The sequence below is a fragment of the Zootoca vivipara genome, chromosome 8 (genome assembly GCF_965207765.1).
Source record: "Zootoca vivipara chromosome 8, rZooViv2.hap1.1, whole genome shotgun sequence".
In the NCBI taxonomy this organism is placed as follows: Eukaryota; Metazoa; Chordata; class Lepidosauria; order Squamata; family Lacertidae; genus Zootoca; species Zootoca vivipara.
This window is the reverse complement of record NC_142591.1, coordinates 30,853,547-30,873,458: the sequence shown is the minus strand read 5'-3', so window position 1 is coordinate 30,873,458 and position 19,912 is coordinate 30,853,547. Positions and strand designations below refer to the sequence as shown.

At 41.1% G+C, this 19,912-nt stretch overlaps 2 protein-coding genes across 3 annotated transcripts in view; one reads left to right on the top strand and one right to left on the bottom strand.

Moving 5' to 3' along the window:
* Positions 1-7,887, top strand: part of KIAA0319 (KIAA0319 ortholog) — a 26,572-nt gene extending 18,685 nt beyond the window's left edge. Inside the window, exons 14-20 of the mRNA XM_035126415.3 lie at positions 836-974; positions 2,547-2,706; positions 3,703-3,845; positions 3,956-4,078; positions 4,210-4,300; positions 5,151-5,242; positions 6,134-7,887. Of these exons, the coding sequence (XP_034982306.3) occupies positions 836-974; positions 2,547-2,706; positions 3,703-3,845; positions 3,956-4,078; positions 4,210-4,300; positions 5,151-5,242; positions 6,134-6,312 (927 nt within the window). The 3' untranslated portion in view covers positions 6,313-7,887. The remainder of the gene's footprint in view (positions 1-835; positions 975-2,546; positions 2,707-3,702; positions 3,846-3,955; positions 4,079-4,209; positions 4,301-5,150; positions 5,243-6,133) is intronic.
* Positions 7,878-19,912, bottom strand: part of ALDH5A1 (aldehyde dehydrogenase 5 family member A1) — a 13,897-nt gene continuing 1,862 nt past the window's right edge. The window contains exons 2-10 of one of the 2 annotated variants that reach the window (XM_035125540.3): positions 19,286-19,369; positions 17,917-18,087; positions 16,524-16,640; positions 16,015-16,158; positions 14,711-14,854; positions 13,222-13,380; positions 12,887-13,056; positions 10,783-10,841; positions 7,878-10,604 (exon numbers count right to left, since the gene is read on the bottom strand). In XM_035125540.3, the coding sequence (XP_034981431.3) occupies positions 10,399-10,604; positions 10,783-10,841; positions 12,887-13,056; positions 13,222-13,380; positions 14,711-14,854; positions 16,015-16,158; positions 16,524-16,640; positions 17,917-18,087; positions 19,286-19,369 (1,254 nt within the window). In that variant the 3' untranslated portion in view covers positions 7,878-10,398. The remainder of the gene's footprint in view (positions 10,605-10,782; positions 10,842-12,886; positions 13,057-13,221; positions 13,381-14,710; positions 14,855-16,014; positions 16,159-16,523; positions 16,641-17,916; positions 18,088-19,285; positions 19,370-19,912) is intronic. The other variant, XM_060277940.2, reaches the window with a different exon arrangement.

The following is a 19,912-nucleotide window of genomic DNA, read 5'->3' as shown; positions in this document are numbered from 1 at the left end:
TTGCATGGAGCAGCCTTGGGCAAGTCGATCCGAGTCTCAGCTTTTCAGTCTTAAAACAGGAGTAGAAGAAAGCAACCCCATGGGTTTGAAGATGCACTCTTTGGCTGTAGGAAGGGTGGGGGAGATGTTGGAGGACTCCACCGCCCATTATCCCCAGCCGTCACAGCCATTGCTCACAGATGGTAGGAGCTGCAGTCTTAACAAGGCCACAGACTCCCAACCCCAGACCTTACTTTATTAACATGGCTGTTCTAGGCCAATTTGTGGTGGGTAGTTCATTCATTCATTCATTCATTTACTTTATTGCGCTAGCCAAAGACCATGGCATCGTTCACAGGGGGAACAAAAGGAAAAACAGCAATAACCATAAAAACATTAAAAAAAAACATTTAGCACTACCAGTGCAATAAACCACAGTCAAATCTCTTAGAGATTATTTGTTGCATCACGGTGGGTACAGCGGTACCTCGACTTATGAACGACTCGACAACCGAAATTTTCGACTTACGAATGAGAGTAATGGCCGCGCGCTTACGAATGTCTCGACATCCGGAAAAAACCCGCAGCGGTTTTAGATGGGGATTTTTCGACTTACGAATTTTTAGATAGGGTTGCTTTGACTTACGGATTTTTCCCTTTTCAATGCATTCCTATGGGAAATCGCATTTCCAATGGCGTTTTTTCGACTTACGAATTTTTCGACTTACGAAGGTGGCTTCGGAATGGATTAAATTTGTAAGTCGAGGCACCACTGTAGTTGTAAAATCTTGGGCAAATTTTATCTTGCCCTTGAGTGAATTTTAATCTGAAGCAGCGTTGACTTCTCCTTTTGCAGGATGTGATACATGGCTCAGATCACGAGGCCATCCTGCAGCTGACCAACCTCGTAGAAGGGAGCTATTCTTTTCACTTGAAAGTCACCGATGGCAAAGGAGAGTCAGACATCGACACGGCTACTGTAGAAGTGCGGCCTGGTATGAGGACGTTTATAGCATGTTGTCCCTCCCCAGATCTGTCCTCTTCTCCTATAAGCAGGGCACAGCAAAGATCTTGTCAGGCCAGGTGACCAATTCACATGGGAAACTTTGGCTCGGTAGCTCAGGGGCAAGTTTCCCATTGATGCTAAAGTTGTGGTTTGATTCCATTGCAGTTCAAGGGAGGGGCCTAAAGCAGACATGAAGTACAGTCAATTCTTAATTCATTTCCTGGATTCTCCAGTCATGGGTGGAGTGACGATACTGCTCGAAACCCACTTTGCGAGAGGTAGCTCTAGAGGCAGCTTATAGATCAAATCAAGGCCTTCAAACCTGTCCCACTCTGCAGCCAAAACTTTGTTTCCTCCTCTCATTGCCATAGCCGGCACACTTTTCAGTGCTTCCTTGGTGGCTGGAGGCTCCCTTATCCTTACCACCATGTTTTCTTCATGAAAACACACATGGTCTGTATGGTAGTGCCTTAAAGCACCCTGATGAGGTGGCCATCCTTTTGATCCAAATTCTACCCTATGTTGTGGCTGGATGAAAGCTTCTATTTGTCATAGCTGCCAAGTTATCCCTTTTTTAAAGGGATTTTCCATTATGCTTCCTCGCGAGAAAAGGGAAAACTTGGCAGCTATGCTATTTGTTGGTTAGCTGCTTTTAATCAAGGTGCATTCTGACATGCTAATAGTGTGCAGGTAGAAAAGAGAAGTACAATGTATAATAATAATAATAATAATAATAATAATAATAATAATAATAATAATAACAACAACAACAACAACAACAACAATTTATTATTTATACCCCACCCATCTGGCTGGGTTTCCCCAGCCACTCTGGGCAGCTTCCAACAGAAAAATAAAACACAGGGATCTGTTAAACATTAAAAGCCTCCCTAAACAGGGCTGCCTTCAGATGTCTTCTAAAAGTTTGTTAGTTGTTTTTCTCTTTGACATCTGATGGGAGGGCGTTCCACAGGGCAGGCACCACTACCGAGAAGGCATGTAAATGTAATGCCAGCCTCATGGAGACCCTCGTTTTGCCTGCTCAGCAAACCTATGAAAAAGTGGCCTCAGATTCCATAAGCAATAACATGGATTACTTTTCATGCTGTGTTCTCACATACCTGCATGGTATATGGTACTGATCACTGTTCAAAACAAAATGCTGATTTGGATAGTCATGATGCCTTTCATTTTATGTTCTTGCTGGTCCCTTGTTTTCTGGGGTTTTTTTTATATTCCCATTTCCTTTCTACTCTTCTGCTTAGCTGCTAAATTTTGTTAACCTTTATAAATTAATCCACCTGCATCTTCTGATGGTGTGGATTGCAAATCAGAGGGAGATGGGGAATAACATAGTTCCCTCTGAAATTCATGTGCTGCATTTGAGAATATAACCCTTTGTATTCAGCACGTGATAAATATCTGCTTGGAACCTGCAAGTTCCCTGTTTGTTATTGCTGACTGGAATTTGTAGTAAATATTAATTTTGAAAGCTGACCTCCACACGTCAAGGTAACATTTGGCATGCTCCAAATGAAAAGCATTATTTTTGCATTCACAGATCCTAAGAAAAATGGACTTGTGGAACTGATCTTGCAAGTTGGAGCTGGCCAGCTGACTGAACAACAGAAAGACACGCTTGTGCGACAGCTAGCAATGCTCCTGAACGTCTTGGATTCTGATATTAAAGTTCAGAAGATACACACTTATTCTGATACCAGGTACAGACATAACCCAAAATACTACAGACCAATAAGCTTCGTTTCAATGGCAAGCAATCTGTAGAGCAGGTATAAAAAAATTGGGCTGACTCGCTGACGTGAGCAACTAGCAGGGATGCGAGAAGGTATAATTTTCCATTCCACTGTGTATTTTTCACATGCAGTACTGTCCATTCCACTGCAGTTCATCTTCTGCCCAAAACAACAGTGAATACTGACTGTATTTGCTGTATTGATTTCTATTCCAGAAATGGGACGTCTAAGCAAACACTGGCAATTCCCACTCTTGATTTTGTTTTCATTTCAATTCTCTGACATCCCTTGTGAGTAGTGACCTTAATCTGACACCAAGCAAACCATATTTGCCCTTAAAGTTTACCAAGTCAAGATAATAAATTGATAGGTCACTGTGAGAACAGGATGCTGGACTAGATGGTCTTTGGCTTCATCCAGCAGGGATGTTTTTATGTTTTGTTTGTAAAAAACTTAACATGTGTGAATGTTTTGGGATATGTAAACACCATTGTTCTGCAGCTAAAACTTGAGAAGGTTGCCCACTTTGTAGAAGATGCATGCTGTGTTATGGCCTGTTCAATCACTTGTAACTTCAAACAGCTAAGGACGGCAGCCGATGTCTGCGTTTCCAATTGAGAAATAACATTAAAATCACCGGCCATCTCTCCCTGTAGCACAGTGAGGGTCTGACTTGCACGGGGAACCTGTGTGTGTGTGTGCAGGAGACTTTGCTTCAGAAGTTTGCCCCTTGAGCACATGGAGGGCTGTAAAAATGGGGAAGGCACTGGTTTGAAGTAGGCAGGGCTTGGCAGCACAATTTGTCCTTGTGATTGCCGTTGCATGAGTGAACCGAATCCTGGAATTGGGGTTATGCAAGGGCCAAATCAACAGTCTGACTGTGAGAATCTTTCTGAAATTGAAAAGCCAGCCCATTTGAATGCTATAGTCTGGTTATTTACGATATATACATCCTCTCTTCAGCACAGCTGTTGTGTTCTATGTTCAGAATGGCCATCCTTTTAAAGTGATGAAGGCAGCAGATGTTGCACAGATGCTACGCTTGCAGCTCTTGAAGGAGAAGCCGGACTTTTTGCTTTTTAAAGTGCTTCGTGTTGACACGGCTGGTATGTAGTATTCGCGTTATGCTGCAGAACAATACCAAAGCCCAATGCAATTATTATTATTATTATTATTATTATTATTATTATTACTTTGATGGTTTTTGCTGCTGTAGGTTGCCTCTTAAAGTGCTCCGGACACGGGCATTGCGACCCTATCACGAAGCGCTGCATTTGCTATCAGCTGTGGATGGAAAATTTGATACAGAAGTATCTTAACAGCGGAGAGAGCGATTGCGGTGAGTTGGGAGGAAACGGATGAAGTATTTCGGGCAGGGACGCTGAACAGAGTGTGATGTTGCCATATTGAATGCATAAGTGCATTAATGGTCCCTCTAATAACTTTGATCCTTCTGCCTCTGCCTTCTAGAGTGGAATATACTTTATGTAACGGCATCAGCTGTCATTTTGATTGTGCTGATGGCGGGGTTCGTTTGGCTCTGCTTCTGCTGTTGCAAAAGGTAAATGATTTCTAAAGAGGCTCGATACGAACATCCCTTAGTTCTATAATCACCGAAATAGAAGCCTATTGATAGGTTTGGGAGAACAGTTGCCCTTTAACCACCCTGTGAGTTGGGCAAGTGGCTAATGGGAATTAAAGGGTGTGCAATTAATCTAAGGTGAGGCAAACATAAGAAATATGTGGCTGCCCATAGCGCAATAGTGTGGACGCAGCTCCCATGTAATAAACTATCTGTGTGAATAACCACCTGTGCAGGTCAAAAACAGTTTTTAACCGTGCCTGTATAATGCCTTTGATGTTGGTTGCTTGTAAACTGGCTTCTCCATGTGGAGCTCCACCAAGGGGTCATGCCTGTGGGTGGCTACACTGTTGAAGTGGCCCCAAGTATGACAGCATGAATGATGCTGAGATGAGGAGGCACACACCAGGGGTGGAGAACCCTTTCACCCTAAGGGTCAACCTTCTGAGCGAAGGTGGGAACATGGCAGAGGTGGGTAGGCAAGAAGCAGAAATGGATTGAGCAGCGAAAGTCCATGTTTTCTATTCCCACACACTCACACATCCCTCTCTTCTCCATCCAGGTGAACAAGAAGCAGGATCAGAGTTCAAGGAAATAAAATTCTAGTCAGGCATAAACAGTCAAGCAGGGTACCAAAAAATAAAATAAGATGGTGAGGGGTGTGCCCTGGAGTGGGCTATGGCCTAGGAAGAATCACGAGGCCTAGTATTGCATCCTTGGTTTACATAATGTATATCCTTTGTGGTTGGGGTGGTTCTTAAGGAAATATCACCTGGGGGGGAATGAGTACTTGGTTTCCCAGCTTTAAGTGGAATATTTCATCTTTTAGCAGAAAGAGGACTAAAATAAGAAAGAAAACAAAATACACAATTTTGGATAATATAGATGATCAGGAGAGAATGGAGCTCAGGCCTAAATACGGTATGTTTCTTTTCATGTCTTCCAACCTTTGCTACAATTCGTATGTGACTTTCTGTTTCTTGTGCTATTGATAGAGACTTTTTTTTCGCATGCATGCATCTGGCGCTTTAAGGCAGGATAGCATCTGACAGAGTGGGCTGTCTCCAAAAAGTCCCGGCTATGATAAATCTCCCAAGTTGCAATAGCACTTGCATTTCCCTGCCAAGGAACCAAAAAAATAATAATCACCATGTATTTCTTTTCAATTATATTTCTGTCCCACCTTCCTACAACAAAAGGGTGCTGTTTCTGTTTGGAATCCGCTGCAACTGAAGTAGGTCTGAACTGGTTGTGGTTCAGGCCAATAAATATTGTTGTCAACATGCTCATCAGAGGTGAATGGCAGCTACTGCTTGCGTCCCAAAGACAGGCAGTTGTGTTCCTTGATGATGGGCTCACAGGGCATATGTGTGGTAGTACTAAGTCACTGATTCAATCAGTGCAAGGATTTATCTGTGCAAGAGAACGCTCCCCTCTCTAAAACTGCTCTGGAGTAGATTTGGGAATGGTACAGGGCACGTGTCCCTTGTGCTAGTCCACTTATTTAGTTGAGTAGCATCCCCACTCCTCTATTGGATCATAACCGAAGAAGCACCAGACTCTAGCAATGATGTCAATAGGCTTCTTTACACGTCACCTGGAACATTGCCTGGAAAGTATTCCTCTTTAGAAAGAGTTAGTGCTCCATGTCCATGTTGGATTGCTTGTGGTGGTGTAGCTCTGGGTGATGGTTTATGGTAGTAAGACATAACATTACTTCCTGAATTTGACGTTGCGGATGAGATAAGAGAGATCAAGTAGTAAACAGACGTTGCAAAGAATCTTCTGCTTCCCGTCTCCTCCCCATCTCAGGTATAAAGCACAGAAGCACAGAACACAATTCCAGCCTGATGGTTTCAGAGTCAGAGTTTGACAGTGACCAGGACACCATCTTCAGCAGGGAGAAGGTTGAAAGAGAGAACCCAAGGAATGCCATGAATGGTTCCATGAAGAATGGTGTCTCCTTCAGCTACAGCTCAAAGAACAGATAAATGAAGAGGCTGCAGTGGAAGGACACGTTAATCTGACATGCTAAGGCTATGCTCCTCCTCCTCCTTCACCACCACCCTCCCAAACTTATACTGGTGGGAGACGGGATGATAAACTTCCAGGATAGCAGAAAAGGAAATGGATGCGGTGGACTTTCCCCTTCCATTTCTTTAACCGACAACATATTTTAACTCGCCACATGGGTTAGTTGAAAGGGTTTTTAAGTCTAAAAATGGTTGGAGATGTTTTCCATATAAAAGGTTATTGCTCAAGACTGTTACATTACAAGGAGCACATATAAAAGCTACCTTATATTGTTGTTTCCTTTAGAAAACAGTGGCTATGCAAAGACAAATGTATCTTGAGTTATTAAAAAAAGAGCAGTGTGCGGCTATAGCTTCCATCTCCTTCCCAGTCACTTTTAGTTGATGAAAAGGGTCTTTTGTGACATCTGCTTTGGTAAGGCAGTGGAGCTGAAATCGTTTTTTCAAAAGACCCAAGGCATTGTCTGAAGCAACCTAACTGCAGTAAAGGACGTTAGTATTTGGATGGCAGACTTCCTGTCCGGCAAGCCCAAGTAGCTGGAAGAAAGGAAAGATCTGAGTAAAATTTCAAGCCTGGTGCTACCTCCTTCTTGTGAGTGGATGCCACACTTGGGAGAAGGTTCTACACTTGGGAGAAATTGGTGGCACATCATGCCATGTGCCACCAATTTGACCCTCTTCTTTCTATCTTGCTGAAGAAAGGCTTGCAAAATCATTACACGTTCTTTGAAAACCAGAGCTTTTGTGGGTACATTGATTTCATAACCGGTACCGGAAGTTTTAACTCCTTTCCTTCATTTGCCTTGAGAAGTGCTGAGAGTAAATCAGATGCGCTCAACTCCATTGATTGTGGCATTCTGTGTAGTGAAAGTGTGGGCCAGAAATCACCTAGTCTTAATATCTAACAATGCTCATAAAACATGTTTACTGAACAAGAACCAATTGTCATCGGGTTTCTGTGTGTGCATCAGTACTCTCATGATAAACATGAAGATAAGCACAAATTTGTAAAAAAAAAAAAGGTCTAAACTTCATGCTAAGGGCTTAACCCAAATGTTGGTGTATACAAAGAAGAATGGGCTGAACAAAAGTTTTAAGGCACTGCGATGATTTTTACCCCTGGAGAGTAAAGTGTCATGTGGCTCAAGTATTGAACAATTAGCGATTCAACTGTTCTCTACATGAAGTCACACATAGCAAACATATATCACACTTGTGTAAACAATTTTTCTCAATATATAGTTTGGCTTTAGGAACCTTGGTTTGGGTCTTCTAGAAGTTGTCTGTGCAACTTGAGGGCTTGCATATCCTTTCACCTGTGGAAGTTGGTCCAGTGAAATAAGCGGGTTTCCCATTTTGTCTCCAAGGCAGAACCTAGTGTACCTGCCTGGTCGTCAAGGTGATGGTACTACAAACTCACATCATACCTGACACTTGCCCATGTTCACTGGGAGCTGGAGCTTAACAACATCTGGAGGGTCACAACTTCTCCAGCCCTGTGTTGAAGAAAACTCATACCAACGTAGGGTTTTTATTATTATTTTAATCCGCTTGCAAATTGCCACAGATCTGACAGTAGATGCGAATGTCCACCAATTTTAAAGTTAAACATTTATTACACACAGCTGTTTTCTCAACACCCAAAGCAAATCTACACACAAAAGTGAAATGTAAGAATTCAAGTATCACCTTCTGTTAATGAATTACCGTATACAAACAAATAATAACTTTTGTTATTTTTGATGTAAACATACCATACAAATGCATATTAAAACTTAGCTGATCCAGCCTCAAGAGAAAATTTCTCCGATAAGGCTGGTAGTATCTTGTTACACTTGAACAATGTGTGCTTCTCAAATGTTTTGCTTCTTTTTCCTCAAAAGAGGAGCGTTGACAAGCTTGGGCTGTATTGAATCCTTAGAGTTTTTTAGTTTTGTATTTGTGTGTGTTTCAGATTTTGAGTTACATGTCAAACTATAGCAACTGCCTTAAATAATATAACAGGAAGCATTTCTAGACTTGTCTGTAAAACTAGATCAGTCTGTGGTACTAGCCTATATGCCCCAAAATGTAAAAATTGTTGTTGCTGGGTTGTTGTTTTTTTTAAAAAAGTATGTAAGATTATATAGATTAATTATTCTTCCTCCGTCCTATTTGACACAGTGATTTCTTCAGGAACTACTCAGTTTGCTGGCATTACAGACCAAGCTTCATCTTGGCTGCATTTAAAAAAAAAATTAGGAGTAGCAATTAGTGCTACACAATGTGCTTTTTAGTAGTCGCTATAATGCCACTATTTAACCTAGCCCTAATATAATACAGCAGAACCAATGTTTCGTAGTACAAAGTAACCCAAAATAAGCATAGCTGACCCATGTCAATTCTAGAAGTTAATGAAGATATATGAAAATAGGGAGAAACAAGCAACTAGTTCTGTGTGTCCGAATGAGATCTGGATTTATGTTTCTCCTGAATGCTAGATGCTCGTGGCTACACTGCAAACTACTTCTCGAGCCAAGTGGTGTCTCTTTAGAACTGTCTGTGAAATGTCAGAAGCTTCCCACTTAAGAAAGCCCTCAAATGTTTGTTCCAAGCCCTTTGGGTTGATCTGAAGCAGCCCTTTGGGTCACAAGCAGATTTGATAGGGAAGGGGATTGGATAGCTAAGTCCACTTAAAAACATATTGCAAAATGTCAAAGGAAGTTTTGCAATGTAAATAAAGTGCCTGTTCAATTTAATGCAGCAGTAGCAAAGCAGAACTGTTAGATCTTTTTATCTTTTGGATGTAAAAGCAGCTCATACAGAGAAGGCCTGATGGAGCATGTGCAGGTAACATTAAAGCCCACCGAGAAGGGCACAAAAGTGCTTTTATCTTGTCCCATCAAAAGTCTTGACTTGTGGTGGTAAAATAAACAACTTTTGGGATTCTAGCTGTATGCCACTGTTACTCAAATAGGTTTGTGGAGGAAGCTTTAAAGTCCTCCCACATAGCCCCCCCCCCTCTTATCCCGGGTCTTGAGCTTTTCCTCTTGTACCAAGTTAACTGCTTTCTGTAATCTCTAGAATGAGCAGGAGGGCCAAGGAGAATCAGACAAGTCTTTCAGAGAAGAAATACTACTTGGCAAGAATAGACACAGGAAACAGAGCTCTAGAGCAGTGTAATGGGCTATGGAGGTGTGAGCTTGTGCACTGTGGCGCTTCAAATAAATATTACTTCCTTGTGGAGTTACTGGTCCAAGTTGGTCTCAGTGCATTACAGCTTTTGCAAGACACAATGTCCCCCCCCCCGAAACAGTTTATGTTCATATCTCTGTGCTGTTGTACTAATGCATGATAATTTGGTCACAAGGCTCAGCTGCTAGGAGCAAATCACAAGTACCGTATCTCCTTAGAGATGCTCTAGTCCTATTGTAATAGGAAGGATTCAGAACTGTGCATATACCTTCAAGGCCATTTTCAGCTCCAGCCACGAGCTGAAGAACGATATGAAAAAGTGCAATACATCTTTCCCTAGAAAAGATTTCCTAGAAGCCCTAGGACAGGCAACCAGAAAATAATATAAACATTAGAAAAAGAAACAGTCAACATTTGGCACAATTATTCAATTATTTCACACCTGGCTCAGCGCATGAGAAAGGGTAAATGAGTATCTTTTCCCTACTTTGCTACTCTCCAAAAATCATTTATTTCTATCTTGCCTTCCCCCCATAACAGATACTCAAGGTAAATCATACATCTTAATTAGTAAAGTTTTCCAAATTCCTCTGAAACACAATCAGGAATTGAAACATTATTTGCCCCTGCATCACGGTTAAGACAAGTAATATAAATAAACCTATATTCCTACAACCTGTGTACACAGAATACCAGAGTTGTTCTATATGTATTGTCATGTTTACAAGTAATGACGTTTCTACAAAAACATTATTACTTCCATTTTAAGAGGGAATGAAAAATCACAAATGATCTTGCTAAAGCTTACGAATGCCCCAAAAGGTTGTTTTCTAGGCATTCTGAATAGGTTAGACTTCTAACAAATGGCTACTATAAACCTCCAAAACAGACATACTTTATTTCCAAATATTCATCAATACCATATTTTGAACCTTCTCTCCCCAGCCCAGATTGTTTTACGCCACCGAAAGGGCACTCCACGGCAGACACAATGCCTTCATTAACGCCCACCATGCCAACCTCGAGCTTCTCTGCAACTCTCCAGATCTGGGCCGGGTCTCGGGAGTAGAAATAACCTGCAAATTGCAGCATTGAAGAGAAAACAGTTTGGAGTTTTTTGTTTGTTGTTTTGTGGGGAGAAAGGTCATTTCTCTAAGCTTGAAATAGTAAAGTCAAGATGTGTCCTGTTAGCTTGAACCATACCCCACCTTGTCTTTAAGGATTTTAGATTTGCAGAATTAAGAACGCACATACCTGCTAAGCCCACATTGGCTGAATTTGCCATGGCAAGAGCTTCTTCCTCTGTATCAAACCTGCAACAGGATTAATAAGAGATGTAAATAATAATGGAAGAGGTGTCTGGATACTCAAAGAACTGCTTTATTGCAAGTGGTGTGCAATTGGAGGCCTCTTCCATGGGAAATTTGTGATGGCATCCCTATGCTCTTGACCAGGGGTCCCCAGACTACGGCCCGGGGGCCGGATGCGGCCCAATTCGCCTGCCAATCCGGCCCGCGACGACGCCTGCCGCCCGCTCTTACGGCGCGCAGCGCGGCAGCACTCTTCCGGGTCGGGAAAAAAGCGCCGAAAATCCTTTGTGCGCATTTCTGGTGCACTTCCGGGTCGGGGGAGGCCCATACACATGCGCACAACGGATTTACGGCGCTTTTTCCACCTGGGAAGCGCGCCGCCGCGCCAGTAAGCACCCGTGCACATGTGCACGGGCGCGCACTCCCCCGCCCGCCGCGCGATCGGTGCGGTGGGAACCGGCCCAAACGCCGGTAAGTCTGGGGACCCCTGCTCTTGACTGACAGATTTCCATAACTTCCCATGAATTTAGCTAGTATAAAAGTCACACGATGTTTTCCAACATCAGCAATACATTTGCATTTTTAAAAAGGACACTGATTTGGGGAAGATTAGCAAATCCCATGCAGTCTCATCAGGTTAAAAGAAAACAGGGTGGGGAAATGGGGAAGAATTTTCTAAAGGTGACGTGCAACAGTGGCTGTTTGCTTGCACAATAGAGACTCTCACACCTCTTGTCTGCAGCACCCCCATGCAGTCCAGAATCTGGGGAAGTGAAATCTATTTGTATCTGCCAGTGTGACATTAAATTTTGCCCTAAGAGAAAAAGGTTGGAAATGGCTACCAAAACCACCACGTAATTTCTTCAGTGAGCATTTGCTGGAATGTACAGTAGCTAAGCAAATGCGAGACCTAATGTAAATATATTTTGACATCCAGGTCACTCCATGGTGTTTGAAACATGTTAGAAGAGGGTTGATGGTGTGCCATAATGCAACCAACCCTTCAGGAATATTCCCACGCTATGGGAAGAGACTTCCCAGTAAGTAAACATTTGCAACATTTTAGCACATCCAGAACAGTTTCCCTCCGGATGTCCCTTAGGGAAAGTCTATTCAAGCACTACCTATCCAAGCTATGTAAGAAATAAAAATAAAATTGAGGCACCAGAGAAGCTAGAATGTGGGCATCACTGTGACAGAGGCAAGTGCCCTCATTCTTACACACTTGTGCAAACTTCAGGACACATGAAAAATGATCATGAAAAGATTGCGAAAAGTGCTAACGTCAGAAATTAAAGGCTTAAGCATTTGATTGTATTTGGACATGGTTTTTGAAATACATACCTTTCTCAGGCTATCCACATAAATAATTGTAACAAGATTAAGCCTGGAATGCATACTAATAAAGTTTTCAAAAGAAATCTAAGGCGGTACCTGCTTGTATTTTATATACATAAATGTATAAAGAAACACAAAATGACTGACAGTCTGTGGAAATTTTCTATGTGAAGTTGGGAAAGGGGTGCTGTTGTCTTTATACATGGCAATTTTAAAAAAGGGACAGTTCCCCACTGCCAGCCAGATACTTTCGCTCCACATAATCCCTCCTGGCTGTCACTGACTTTGAGAAAAGTGAATTAGCAGTGAAGCCATCACTATATGAGTAAACTCTATTGCACTTGCATGACTGCGATGGTTCCAAAAAACACACAGCTGCAATTGTGGATATCGCAGAGTATATTTGTGTAGGGACAGTTCCTTGCCAATTCAAACATTATACTTGGGAGCGTGATCCTTAATGCAGAAATGGTCTGGGAGGATTGCATGTAATAAGTACCGGTAGGAGAAATGTCAGCTGTTTCCTGTTGTGAACTACTTCTACGATAGAAATATGAAACAGGCTTATCACAACCCATCTTGCATCCCAGTGTGCAATATGGTATGGTTAACATAAGTTATTATGTAGAAGAGTATCCCTGGCAGAAATTGCCATTTTTGATGTAAAAATTGAAGTTCGTTAATGTGTGACCTGCAGAATAAACTCTTACTTCATAACTGGGGCCAAAGGACCAAAAGTCTCCTCTTGTGTACACAACATGCGTGTTGTGACATTGCTGAGAAGAGTTGGTTCAAAGAAATTCTTCCCGTAACTGTGCCTTTTTCCTCCTGTAACTATGGACGCTCCTTGGGAAACAGCATCGTGAATGTGTTTTTCAACCTAAGAGAAACAAAGCAAGTTCAACGTCGGGCTCTCCCACAAAAGGGTGGTTTTCATATCCCAAGTAGAATTTTGTAGTTCATTATTATTCCATTGGCATAGCCAACAAACGTAACTTGGCAATACCTCTTCATACCACAAAAAAATTAAAAACAAAACACTTACCTTTTCCACAGCTTTTTCATTAATTAGTGGTCCCTGAGTTGTCCCTTCATCAAACCCATTGCCAATATGTAGCTCTGACTTAATGGCTTGTGCAAACTTTTCTACGAATGCATCGTGGATCCCTTTTTGCACCAAGAAGCGGTTTGTACACACACAGGTCTAAAGTCAAAAGAAATAATGTTGCTGAAATGGCAAAACTGACTGGAAGAATTAGGAATCAGGAAGAATCCAATTTTAATAAGGAATGGTGAAAATACATAATGTATTTTAAAAAATTATTGTAAACTATTAAAATCATTAGTAGGATTGACATAAAACTTGTAGTTAAAAGATGAACCATGGAGTGTTTAAAGATGATAAAATTGGAGTAACAGAGGAGATGCAGGGGGAAAATGTTGGTATCAGGATCCACAAAAGGGGAGGGAGGAGAGGAAGTAAAAGGGGTTATATTGATTATATTTTAATTATTCTTTCTGTTGTTGTTCGTAAATCTGAAAATGCAATTATACACACACAGAGAGAGAGAAATTTAAGAAATAACTAGTGGATCATGAGTCAATGAACGGCAACTAGATGATATTGCAACTATGTCAACTACATAATTATTGCTGTCTTTTCTTTTCTGCATTTCATTTCCTGCTGGCTTCTTTTTACAGAGCCCACTCCCCTAACCATGTGTAGATACCTACACCTATAACTCAGGACATGTGTCTGACAAAGTGGACTGCAATCCACAAAAGTTTATGCCATAATAATTTCTCTTCCTTCCATCTACAACACCCATTTATTTACCTACTACGGTAACCCTAGCATGGATGTAAACATCAGTAACTATGAAATGTGCAATAATATTTGTTGACCTATCCTACTGAGCTCTGTTTGTGCTACAGCACTTGACTGCTCGGCTGTGTATCATGGGAGGCATGGAAGCATTCCATTTTACACGCAAATGCTTTGCTTTCTACCTTCATCAGCAACACAACTGAGTTTCATGAGCAACAATGTCGGATTTCCAACTAGGTTCCAGTGTGAAGAATGCTGAGGGCAGAAGTCTTCAGAGGGCAACAAAAGTCTTCAGAGAGGTTAAAAGTAAAGGAAAAGGCAAAAGTTTTAAGTATTGCCCTCCAAATTAAGGCCAAGGGTTTTGGTCTGTAAAGCTAGTGTAGACTCAAAGTGTCCCAGAATTGGACTTCCACCCAAGCATGAATAAACTCCCCTTGAAATCAATAACACTTCTAAGTAAATCAGAATGTAATGATCCCACTGTAACTGAACTCTGCTTAATTATAGCTGGGTTGTATTCTGAACTGTCAGACTTATTACTACTTCTGCTTTTTAAAGATCAAGAATGGGGGGTGAAACATCTTCGCTTGTGTCCCCCCTCCCCAGTACAAGGCATAACCAAATTTGTAAAAGAGCAGTGCTCAAATTATCTGCAAGTGTGGTAGGGGGAAAAACAGATTCAACAAAGAGCAGAGATTAATCTCACCTGGCCTGAATTTCTGAATTTGGAAGCTAAAGCTCCTGCCACCGCTTTGTCTACATCAGCACTATCAAACACTATGAATGGAGCGTGTCCTCCGAGCTCCATGGAGACCCTCTTCACAGTGCCAGCAGCATGGCGCAGCAATATCTGCAATTACACAGGAAACAGAAAGCTGTACACCTACAAAGATGAATGACACAAACTTAGCTTTTTTGAATGCCGAGAGAATACTCTGTAGTTGAAATCACTAGTTCCCTACTAAACTACCCACTCATTTTTCTAGTCTAAGGAGTAAATGCAGATTTCAAAGTCTTCAGTGCTTATTTTAGATGATGATGATGATGATGATAATAAATAGTAGTAGGAGTAGTATGCCCCAGCCACTCTGAGCAGCTTCCAACAATTTTTAAAACCACAGTATAATTTACCTAATTATACACAGTGTCCAGCCTTGGACACGGGATGTTCTCTAATCTAAAGCAATAGATGTGAATCTTTGAAACAGTCCCATTCTTTTTAATACCACTATGCATGCATTAAGACACTGGTCTAAGATGAGTCGATCCAATTCTGTAAGTGAATGGAAAAAACCTACTGGTTTTAGACTGAGTTTCAAGAGACAGCGTACGGGTCAAACTAGAGAAGATGATATAGATGATATAGATAGAAATATAAATAGATATAGATATCTTTTTATGTATGCGACTACAGCGGCATGAATATTGATAGCCCAATGTTGGAAAGAGGGAAAGATCCCACCAAAAAAAGATTGGCAAATTAAGTTAATGGAATATGCGGAAATGGCTAAATTAACAAAGAAACTTAGAAATCAAGACAATAACAAATTTAAAAATGGGAATGGGAAGTCTTTATTGCACATATATAAAAGCATTGTATACAAGTTGATACATTAGCAGGATTTTAAGAAACATTTGCATTATTATGATAAAAGATAGAACTGGCTACAATTAGATGAATAATATTACATGGACATGCATGAATTAATCATAAAACAATGGAACCACAGGAGAGGGTAGAGGGAAGTGAAGGGATTTGAGAAATCCCACATTTGGATGTTTTATTGAATGTATAAACAGCACTGTGAAGTTTTTGGTGTTTATTTCTTTTCTATTTTATTTTAAATGTTTATTTAATGTGATGTTTGTTATAATGAAAATCAATAAAAATATTATAAAAAACAAAACAAACTGGACAAGATAACATCGACCCAATTAGCAACTGCATTTTAGCTATGTATTTTAGCCACAAATTTGCAGCAGTTTACAAGCCAACATTGAGAAGCTTACCTTTCCTGTAGCCGTTGAGCCTGTAAAAGAGATCTTGGCTACCAAAGGATCAGTGCACATCACTTCCCCAACTGCTACTGCCTGTTGTCTAGAACAGGGAACAACATTATACACTCCTGCAGGTATTCCAGCCCGATTTGCAAGCTGCAGCAAAAAAATAGTGGCATGAAACTGTTCATTTGCACAAAAGGCTAGAATTATATAATAATGATAAATAACAGGCTGAAGATGGTGCTGAGCTTTGTTGTATTGCAAGTGTGTCACAAGCATTAAAAAAAAAACCACACATAATTTCAATGATCTTATATTTAAACATAATCAAAAAAGTTAATCTGCCTTTTATATAGTGTGTATGAATGCTTTTAGATTTTTATTCCATTTTTAGCTTTATACTGGTTTCAGTCTTCATACTATTTCACAAATAATTCAGAGTGACGTAGAAAAAAATGACTAGTAAGTGCCATAAATAGTAATAATTAATCCACTGTTCATCAATATAAAAATCTCACCTCCGCAAGTGCTAAAGCAGATAAGGGTGTATCTTCTGCTGGTTTCACCACCACTGTGCAGCCAGCTGCCAAAGCAGCACCCACTTTCCTTGTAATCATAGCACTTGGAAAATTCCACTAAATTGAAGAAACAGGTGCATTTAAATGCTGTGTGCACATTGGTACAATAAAACTACTGTCAAGTTCTGAAATTTGAGGGGGAAATTAGCAAGATAGAAAGCTTTTAAGATCCTTGGCTGTTGTTTGATCCATCTGCTCCTGAGACCCTGGCAACTTCTAGATACCATCAATCCAGGTGTAAAAGCCACTCTCCTTTCCACCAAAAAAATGGCACCTTAACTTCAATTGAATGGTTTGGAATCCCTTTGTCTCTGCGTGAATCCGTGTGGGCCTGCCCAGGGACACCAAGGTCCTGCTCTCTGACTTGCCACTAAGAACCATCAGATTAGCAGATACCAGAAAGAAGACTTGGCGAGCCTACCAATAGCCCCACATCTCAAATTCAATTCTCTGGGAAATGCATAGAATCATAGAATTGCAGATGTAGCCCCTTTGCTGGTGACTTTTAAAGTGACCTTAAAATGCCTTCTATTTTGTTCAGCTAAATTTTGTTAATTTTATGCTGTTATTAATTTTAGCTGCTCCTGCACAATTGTTTCCGGTTGTGGGCTGTTTTAATAAACGGATATTTATACTTTCCCCGAGAGACTTATGCTAAGGGACAGGATAACCCTGAGAGTGCTACAGTACTTGCTGAAAGCTCAGAACACCCAAAGAGGACTGGATGAGTTTTCCCAGTGAGTGATGCTTCTGGAGCTAGTGTGGTTTTCTTTGTCATTTATCCCCAAGTCCTAGCACAAGTAGGGAGGCACTGTGGTCTAAACCACTGAGCCTGGGGCTTGCCGATCGGAAGGTCGGCGGTTTGAATCCCCACGACAGGGTGAGCTCCCGTTGCTCTGCCCCAGCTCCTGCCAACCTAGCAGTTCAAAAGCACGTCAAAGTGCAAATAGATTAATAGGTACCGCTCCGGCGGGAAGGTAAATGGAGTTTCCATGCGTTGCTCTGGTTTCGCCAGAAGCAGCTTAGTCATGCTGGCCACATGACCCAGAAGAAACTGACTGTGGACAAACGTCAGCTCCCTCGGCCAGTAAAGCGAGATGAGCGCCGCAACCCCAGAGTCGTTTGCGACTGGACTTAGCTGTCAGGGGTCCTTTACCTTTACCTAGCATAGGTATAGCACAAATATTTCAACGCATTTACAACCTGTATCTTGTGTGCAAAATTTGAGTTTTCATTGTAAGAATTTTAATTCATTGGCCTCAGGGCATCACTAATCCTGCCTTTTTTGAATATTAAGAGTAAAAGTCTGACTTAAACAGCCAGCTGAACTCACAGGAGTAATGATGGCAGCAACTCCCACAGGCTGCTTAAGAACTAGAACTCTTCTATCCTTTGCAGAAGATGGGATGATGTCACCATAAATGCGCCGAGCTTCTTCAGCAAACCATTCCAAGAAAGAAGCAGAATAAAGAATTTCACCCTGTGCTTCCTTCAGGGGTTTCCCCTGTGAATGATTCAGAATGCAGACATTCACACGCAGAGAACTACAAAATGTCTCTCTTCTAACAAAATGATTACAATGAAGAATTTGTTTGATCACATTTGTTTTTCATTCTAAAGTGCAATTTTTAAAATGTCTAAACTTATTGTCCAGCTGTCTTTCAAGTGCTGGCACTTGCCTTTAAAGTCCTCCTCCGTCTGATACAAATCTCAGGAGTCAAAGGCTTAGACAGTCTCTGCATATATGAAGGAATGTTGTCTTAGAAATGTGGATTTTGACTCATATTTGCCAAGATAATGTACATTGTAGGATGCATGCAACCAAGAATTAGTGGGCAGAGTGCTTAACTCCTCCTACGTCTGCTAGTTCTCCTCTGCAAAAAATCCTGTCCACTAGGCAATTTTCTTTTCGGCTGGGCTTGGCTACTTTTATTACTTGCCTGGAGAAAAGAATTAAGCACTGCTAAGCAGAAGACGGAGGATGGAGGGAGTCTTCCGAGGAGAAACTACCTGGCGTGAAAGGGTGAAGTCCCCTCACTCGGTCTCCTCAGAAGACCCCTGAACTATTTTTATGAGGGAAATATGAGGCTGGACCTCCATATTTCTCTTGTAGCATCAACTTTGTATTTCAGCCTTCCATGCTGTTTATGTTCAGTTACTCAGGCCTTCTTCCAAAAGCCTTCACTTCACAATGTTAGAACAGCAGCAATAAACATGGTCTTCACAATTGAGTGCTCCGAGGCTATGGAATAACATCCATGGAGAGATTTGGAAATGCTCTCCTTCATCAACCTTCAATAAAGTACTTAAAACCTAACTAACTTTTAGAAGATGTGAAGTTAGTTTCTGGGATGTTTAGAAGCATAACATCCATAATTTAACATTACTAGATGGTTGTTTAAATGTCTTGCGGCCAACTTGACCTCAGGAAAAGCAGGCTAAAACATTTTAAAAGAAATAAACAAGCTTGCACCTGCAACTCTACACAAACTTTCTTAGAAGCAAATTCTTCAGAATCAGGTCTTCTGTGTTACTTTGCAATATTCTGCATTTGTCGTGACATATTGCAACATGGAATGATGTCTGAACTGCACCCATTGACTGCTTTACCTTCTAGGCAAGATTCTTGTAACTAGCTTCCTGAAATTCAGCCCCAAATCCCTGAAGAATATGTCCCCCCCCCCACTTCTTTTTATACTTACGTTCTCTGCTGTTATGATCCTTGCAAGGTCATCTTTATTCTCTATCATCAAATCAAACCATTTATGAAGTAAAGCAGCTCTTTCCTGAAAAGGAAATGGTATTTTAGCAGTATCACTGCCAAGTGTGAAAATTATTGTTACTCCAATATTACTACTGTATCCTACTTGCATGCTTTACAGCAGGCACCCCCAAACTTCGACCCTCCAGATGTTTTGGACTACAATTCCCATCTTCCCTGACCACTGGGAGTTGTAGGCCAAAACATCTGAAGGGCCGCAGTTTGGGGATGCCTGCTTTACAGTATTTAAATTTGCTTGTCTCCCAATAATCCTGCAAGTAGATTCAGGTTCAATTCTAACAGGACTTGTTAACAAAAGTCAATAAAAATAAATTTTATTTAAAGAAGTGCCAAGGGCTTGATTTTGTACTCCGTGGCCCAAATACGGTATCAGAGGGCACCTTACTTCTTACTTAGCAACTGAGCAAGAATCTGTTTGCACTTTTCTGTACATCTCTCTATATAAATGATCTAAAGCACAATCTTATGCATATCCACTCAAAGATGGAACTTAAGTATTATAATTAATACATGTATGATTTCCCCATGTTTCTTACATATTGTATGT